Raw genomic sequence first — 8,159 nt, 5'->3', positions numbered from 1 at the left:
TCACAGCCAGGTTGGCTAAAGCCTTGAGCAACCTGCTCTGGTGGGAGGTGTCCCTGCCCAGGGCAGGGGGTGGGGCTGGGGCTGGATCATCTCTAAGCTCCATTCCAACCCCTTAAAATACTATGATACTATGAAAACACACCTCCCCCAAAATTCATGTTTGTGTTCATGAAGACATCACTGCTGAAGCTTTCTCCAGAGTGGAAGACAACAATAAGGTCACTGATGAAGCTACATAATTTTTCCGTAACAGGTCCTTTACCTCAACCATAACGTTAACACCTTCACCCAAATTGGTCAAAAACTTGATGATAAGCACAACAGGAAAGAAGAATAAAACCTTTATTCCAGCATTAACATAGCCCTGATCCTATCCTACTCATTCCAAGACTTATCTTCACAACCTACCAAAATATTGGTTATTAAAGGACTGTGAACACACACTCAAAGGATCAAGACATAGGAGCACACAGAATCCATTAAAGGCAGATGGGACAGGACAAGCAAAGAGATTAGGATGTCAGACTACTCCTTTTCTGGGATTATTTTCTTCCTCTCCATCCCTGTGGCAATAATGAAAGTGAAGCTGGTAAAGCTAGACAGGAAAAGTGGTTCTAAATTGTTCTTTGAGTGTCAGGGGTGGTTTTGTTTTTAGGTTTAGCATCCTTAGCAGCCACACAGTTCTGTGCCTTCTTTGCTTCAGCTTTGTCACAAATGCCAGAAAGGCTTGAGGGGAAAACAGAAGAGGTTTTACTCTGAAGTTAGGAACCAAACTCCCACCTCACCTTCACTGAGCCACCACAAAAAGACTCATGTACAAGTCCCCATGCAATAAGGTAATATACTAGTCTTGCTACTAGTCAGTAAACATTTTTGGGTTACTTTCCTCCCATCAGAGCCACAAGTTGTGTAAATACTGATTCTGTCAGAGTGAATAAGTGAAGCTATTCCCAAGACAACTTTCCCTCACCTGTTTCCAAGCACCATTGAAATCCACTCCCCTACTCAAAGTTCACTGGGCCAAATTCTGTGATAATCCAGTGGAATTTACAAGGTTTGGCTCTTGTAACTGGAAAATGCCACTTGAAACCAAGAGCATGGAACAGCCAGATCCATGAGAACTGCCCAAAGCAGCTACATTTCAGTCAAATCATAGCAACAGCTTGCTTCATATACTGCATAAATCTTCAACCCAAGCTCAAAACAAGCCATCTGAACTTTTCTTTCAAGCATTAAATACTAAAAAAAGCCTTGAGGAAAGGTGGTAATTCAGATTCCATCAGTTCCAGCAGGAACTAAAAGGTGTGATCATTTTCATATGTTCACTGAGTTTATTGCTTAACACATTCTGCATTTCTTCATGCTTATTCCCAAGAGAGATCTGACATTCACTTGTGCAACATTCAATGAGCAAACATTTTCACATGCATTTCTCTGGTCTGGGAACCACTTTCTCTTATCTTCTCCCATTTTCCCTGCCAGCAGCAACACTCTAAGCATCTTATGGGCATCACAGCTGACATGTTGGTTCACCAGAAAGGTGAGTGAGATGACCATCTGCTAAACACCAAAACACAAGAGAAAATGCTAAGCAATTCATCCAGCAATGGAATCTTACTTGAAGATGAAGGTATGAAAAGAATAGCAGCTAAACAGACAACAGTGTTTCATTTAAAGAAGAGAAACTTCTTACTGCTTCCAACTGCTTCTTCTTTTGCACCAGCAGCTCCAGCATCAGGTTGACATTGGCCAAGTCAAGATTGTCTTGATCAGTTCCCAACAAATCTTGAATTATCTGCCATCTGTGGCCGTTCTAGGAAGAGAATAAGACATGTTGGAGACTGTGAGTTTAAGCCATTCAGGGCTGCATCCAGCAGCAGATATGAAAAGCAACACTGCAATATTTCATCCCTTTGTCAGATTTCAAAGCAATTTTCAGGCATACAAATTTCCAGTTCTCCCATGTGGACTGGGTATAGCTCTGCTGTCCTACCATGGAACTGCTTATCTTATATGGAATATATCTGTGCTCCATGAAAAGCAGAGCTGCTGCTGGGAAAAGATTACTTCACAGCCACAATTTTATCTGATTTGTGCTCCAGTTTCTGAGGACATGTTTCTAGAGGGAGAAAGAAAACTCCAGCTTTATCCAAGCCTAGTTGGATTACATCTATCTGAAACACTTAAGTGGAAATTCCTTTTACATTTTTTTTACCCAAGTAAGAGGTAAAACCCTCAGGCTAAATTCAAATCAAGGAAGGTAGTATCAGCTTATTTTTTCTACTCTCACCTCCCACACTACTCTTAAGAGTATTTTCATGGGAAGAAGATGGAGCACATCAGGGTGATCTCATTTAAACTGTTAGAGCTGAGGAGGACTCCTCAGAGAACCAAAATACTACCATGTAGTCCATTCTTCCCCACAGGCTGTTTTCTTCTCTCCTTAACAATAAAGAGAAGGTATCTAAGCACAGGAAAACCTGAATAATAGGTTAATGCTAATACAGCCTTACATCAAAAGCCTCAGGAATCAACAGGAGCAGCTGAAAGGTCTTTAGGCCTTCTAAGAAACAAAGCTGGATTAAAAACTCCTGTCCTAGAAAAGCTATGGCACTAAATCAAGCTCTTTACATTGGCAAGAACTAGGAGTGCTACCCAGTCTACCCCAGACACTTTCTCAGAGGCTGCAGCCTATTAGTGTTATTGACTTAGATTAAGAAAAATAAAACATATAACATCCACAGAGAACATAAAACTCTCAACAGAACCTGTGGAGGTTACTCAGGCAAAAAAAATCCCCTCAATTTCAAGCTGGAATAACTGGAAAACCCCATGCTTTTTAAGTAAACAGGATTTGAGACAAATGTTAACATAGTAATCCACTATTTAATTGTACTACTGCTAAACTACAGGGAAAGCTTCAAAGATGCCTTAACATGATTGCTTAATGAGACCACAACCATGAAATGGTACATTTGATCTAGTGAGGAGCTGTCCCTGCCCAGGGCAGGGAAGGTTGGGCCTAGATGATCTGTAAGGTCCATTCCAACCCCTAAATTCTATGATTCGCTGCAACGTGTGATGACTTAACACCAAAAGTAATACAAGGCACATGAAGGAGCTACAACAGCAACATTACTCTTTCTTCTAGATGTCTCATTTTAATTGGCTATCAAAAGGTAGAAACAACTCTGGTTTGGGCATGGAGTCATGGTAGATATCCACTTACTGGTAGTTATCTAAACTAGATGCATCTACAGGCATAGCTATTAAAGGAGCACTGTGAAGGGTAAAAGCAATTTCCAAGGAGCTGCTGTACATGCCTTCAGGTTAACTGTGTGCACTTTAAACCATGTCTGGTTCATGTATATTTGATATTAAATATGGGATATGCATATTTCATAATGAATAGCAAAACTTACTGTGAGTAAACCAATGAATCCTTTATTAATGCTCTTTTCTAAAGAATCTGACACAGAGCATTGCCTTCTGCAACAGAGCCCCTAAATTAACCCCACTTCCACAGAGGTTTTTAAAACCAGGGGCTCCAGGATTTTTAACATTACTCTGCAAGCTTATTTATGAATTACAGAAGACAAGGATGCCAGGCACAGGACAAACATGCAAGTTTCTTGGCTAATGGCATATATTGGTTTGGATCTTAATGGACAAGAGCATCCACTGGTGCTTTAAAGAGGTTCTCATCGACTGAACACAGATCCTGCTCTGATTCTGCGACATGAAGCAACTCTAAAAGATACCCAGGCAGTTTTAGCTGGAATTTGAGCCACAACACCAACTCCAAGAGCATCTTTCTCCCTCTTGTGGTTGATATTAGCCTTTCTGCAGTTTCCCTGTTGAACACAGCTGCTCTCAGACAAGCCTGTGGCACTTCTAATCATTCACTGCTCTCATTGTAATGGTAATTCCTAACACTGCATGAAAATTGTTACCTTTAAACAAGTGTTCGTCCATGGTAGCCCCCCAGATTATATGCAATACATCACACTGGCTGTCCTAACACAGCTCACCCTCTACACACATATTGCTGGCAGGAAGAACAAGAGTTAACAAGGTTGAGGGGATCTACTACCACTGATATTGGTATTATTCCCTCCTGAAGCCAGTTAAAACATCAGCTGAACAGTGCAATTTGTTTTCAATTAAGCCACATCATGACACAATTGTTGTACAAAAGCATTAAATAAATATGAAGTAAAAAAAGTTGGAACATACGGTGCTACTCACTGAATGGTCCAGTTTGAGTCTCTTCTCCTCAGATCTTTGCTTCTGTTTAAGAATAAGTTCATTGACTAAAAAACATAAATATGCCAGAGAGGAAACAGATTGAAAGTTCACAAAACAAGTAGGAAAGATTCCACCTCAATACTTTAGTTATTAATTCCACAGGAAGGTGTTTGTCAGGAATTAAAACACTAGACGTCTCTACTTTTTTCCTTATCAATTATTCCTTGGTGTTGTGGAATGTATATAAATCTTTTTTTAAAAAAAATCAACAAATATAAAGCCTATGCATTCCTCAAATTGCTTTGGTTCCTTTTCCCAAGCACCCATGGTTCTCTGAGGAAGTTTTTCATCTCCAAGGCAGAAGTATATCAGAGGAATATGAAGGAGATAAAACTAACTTATTTATTATAGGCTAAACCCAAGCACAGCTGAACAAAATAACTTTTTCCATTAGTTAACACAGGCATTTTTAAAGGTACATTTGGCTTTATTTCACACCAATTTAGTGAATGGTGCAAAGACAGTAAGATAACCTCGACCCTTTGCATGCACCTGTACAAGCTCTTCTCCAACACAGACCTCAAACCTCTGATTGCAGAGGTATAAAGGCAACACTTTTTGAACCAAGTCATCCTCCAAGACCTGCCTCAGCACCACCTTCAGCATCATATGATTGGGCCTAAACCATTTCTGAGGCATTCCTTCACCACTGTGGCTTTAAATCTATTTCCTATTCAATGGTTATCTCAGTACATGAAATCAAGATTTGCTTTGGTTTAGTATTTCACACTGCAACGTGTTTCCTTTGATCTTTTATCAACAAAAGCAAAGTTTTAAACTCTATTTTCAGCTAGAAACACTTCCCTCCTTTGTAAGGAGCAATCAATTAGGATTGTGTATAGGTATGTGTATGAATATTTTGGCTGTGTTTAATTTACACCTACATACATCACATGGTTCTCACTCCAGCAGCCAAAACAGCACAGTATCTAATTCAGCCCATATAAACAAGGCATGGGCTTGATTATTAGGCAGAGTGTGAGAAAACAGAAGTAAAGAGCTTCACATCTCTAACAATCAGAAAAACATCTTTGTTTTGCTTTTCTTAGAATGGAAACAGCAGCAAGTCAGTCTCACTGCTGTAACTCAGCAGACAGAACTGCTGCAGGCAGTGCAGTGTTAATGTATATTACTAACCTCATTGTTATACAAAAATCACAATTAACCAAAGGGCTGATGTTTGGCTCTTGTCAACATCCACATGCCAGTTATTTGCAGGACAGATTTCCAAGCACCTTCCTTCCTTGACAACTAAGATGTTTCTCATGCAAGCAAGCCTAGAGCTCACCTAGGAAGTTGGGATAAAGATGATCTATGTTGTCCACGACATAGTTGCATTTGGGACATCTGTTATTGTCCTCCAAACTCTGGTGAATACATTTATAGCTGTTTAAAAACATGAAAGACACAAGAAGCAAAACAAGTGAGCAAACATGAAGGAACAAAACAAGCACAAGGTAAATAATATCAGCCTTAGCTAATGTGTACTGTGTGTTGCCAGCTAACAGCTGTGCTGCCAAGAACCTACAGTGGAGGCAAAACGTTCCAATATTAACTCCGAGTGTGCTACAGCATAATGACAACAAAGTTTCTTGGCAAGGATTACAAAAGGTATTGAAGTACTTCACTCCTTTCCCTGAGGATTGTCACAATGTGGATACTTCAGCCACTCTTCACTCTCAAATTCATGCGCCCCTGCCACAGGTAGAGCTAACAATCGGAGTGCAGCAACTCTTCTGGATTAGCCAAATCCTTAATAAGGAACATTAAAAGCAGTTTAGGTAATTGAGCAGAGAAAAACCTTCAGCAGCTTCTCAGTTTTCCCCCACCCCTGGCAGCTGTTGTCACCAGCAGTGACTTCAGAGGTGTTCCCTGTTGAGCTATTTGAGGGACAAAGGAACAACAAGAAGCACTTTAGCAACAGATTTAAGCACCTCACTAAGAACCTGCTTGATGTCAGCTGCTGGCAGAGACATCAGATGCCAACATTGCTCCATTCCTTCTAAACAAAGACATGTGAATGTTCCTCATCTTGGACCCCTAAAAGGTTATGGATCACAGAGGTAAAGTGTGACCATAGAGGGCACAAAATCAGCTGTCACCTTACCTGTTGCAGGTCAAACTTTTCTGAAAGTTATCTGAATGTGCTCCTTGAGGAAGTCCTTTATGCTACTATAACATTACATCTTCTAAGGTTTATTTCTAGTTAGCAGACACTATAAGAGCATGATACAGAGAGGACATTAAGACATCGTGGTTCAACATTTGTACCAATCCCTAGCTGAAAGAAGGAGCAACAGGTAGTTCCACACCTGCCCCTGGGGGATTCTTGCACTTCTCCATGAAACATTTGCTCCTCATGGCAGCCAGAGATAACACACTGAAAAATAAGTGGAGCTGAGCCAAGTCAATACAACAGAAAAGCCTGAAGCATATCCTCTCCTAAGAAGTTTAAATACAATATACAAAGTACAACCCACTTCAAACTGTGTGTTCTTGCACAGAGGCAAGAAGGACCTGCCAACATCTCTACCAAGGCAGGACCTATAAGATGCTTATATAGGACCTATATAGGCTGACAAACTGTTCTGACTCTGGGGACTGGATGCCATCGGCATTTATGATCATTTTTTGGTTCAAACACTTGGACTTTTTTTAATCTAGCCATCTTGTAAAATTTGATTTCAACCTCTTTCTTCAGTGGAGGGACAGAAGAGAGAAAAACTGAGAAGGAAAGGGATTCACAGCAACATCTGTGTGCCCATGCTGTAAGAGATGGACATTGTGCAATGCACAGCCCCAAAGCTTACCAGAAGCTGTGTCCACATTTGGTCATGTAGGCTTCTTCAATCATATCAAAACAGATGGGGCTGCAAACAAAACATAACCAAGAATCACAAAGATGTCTTTTCATGTTAGAAAAAGGAAGCAAAGTGTTATTAATTCAAAGGAGTCACCTAATTATTACCTAAGGTAATAGTTTCTATATGTGAAATGAAAGGATACACCAGTGCAACAGCAACCAGGGAGTATAAAGATCAAAAGGGCAATCAACAGTTCTTTGAACTCTGAATGTTCCAGCAGTTTGCTTCAATTAGAAACCAGGTAAGTGTTCACTCTGGAAGCTTTTTAACAGCTGCAAACTACCCAAACTAAGGCAGAGTAGCTTCAACAAGCAAGGCTGCAGAAGAACCTCCCAACCATCTGCACTAGGTCTGAAACAAAATGTAAAAAAACCTGATATTTTTACATGAACCGACATAATGTATTTATAAATGACACCAAAATTAGTTTCCCCTTCCTTTTTTTAAGCCAATAGCTATCTATAATTTAAAACAAGTGATTCAAGGAGGCAGAGCAGAGATAGCAGTGAAGTCATGAGAACAAGGACTAATAAGCAAGAGAAGGTGCCAAGGAGGGGGTGTGCCTGCCTGGGCTGAGGCTGCAGGATGAAACCAACAGGCAAGCAGGTGGTACAAAGTCAAAGGAGAAGATGGGGAAGGTCATCTTCAGGTCTTTGGGCAGCTATTCAGTGAGATGCCACGGACAACAACATCACAACTCTGCATGTAACTCAGATCAACTGTGTCACGAGCTTCACCTTGCTTTCAAACCCTTACAGAGGTCCAAATGCTCTCCTCTCACTCCCACGAGTCCACACCAATCTCAGTTCAGGGAAGTTTTCACCAGCATTTGTTTTCTTCAGAAACAACCTCCTCCCACCTGCTGCCAACAAGGCAGTTCCCACTGAATGAGTTATTAATAAACTGTTAACAACTTCTGAAAAGCACAAGCATTTTTGCATCCAAGATCAAAACCCAGGTCCGAGTGAAATAAGCAATGCTTGTCTG

General features: G+C 40.6%; 1 protein-coding gene across 1 annotated transcript in view; it reads right to left on the bottom strand.

The window, feature by feature from the left end:
* The window catches only part of LOC103807209 (E3 ubiquitin-protein ligase RFWD2-like), a gene marked incomplete at both ends in the record, with an annotated part of 7,980 nt that extends 802 nt beyond the window's left edge, over window positions 1-7,178 (bottom strand). The window contains 4 exons of the mRNA XM_009079930.1: window positions 1,694-1,813; window positions 4,249-4,313; window positions 5,597-5,694; window positions 7,119-7,178. Of these exons, the coding sequence (XP_009078178.1) occupies window positions 1,694-1,813; window positions 4,249-4,313; window positions 5,597-5,694; window positions 7,119-7,178 (343 nt within the window). The remainder of the gene's footprint in view (window positions 1-1,693; window positions 1,814-4,248; window positions 4,314-5,596; window positions 5,695-7,118) is intronic.
* Window positions 7,179-8,159: the final 981 nt, after the last annotated feature.

The sequence above is a fragment of the Acanthisitta chloris genome, unplaced genomic scaffold (assembly GCF_000695815.1).
Source record: "Acanthisitta chloris isolate BGI_N310 unplaced genomic scaffold, ASM69581v1 scaffold30968, whole genome shotgun sequence".
Classification (NCBI taxonomy): domain Eukaryota; kingdom Metazoa; phylum Chordata; class Aves; order Passeriformes; family Acanthisittidae; genus Acanthisitta; species Acanthisitta chloris.
This window is presented reverse-complemented; position numbering and strand designations above follow the sequence as displayed.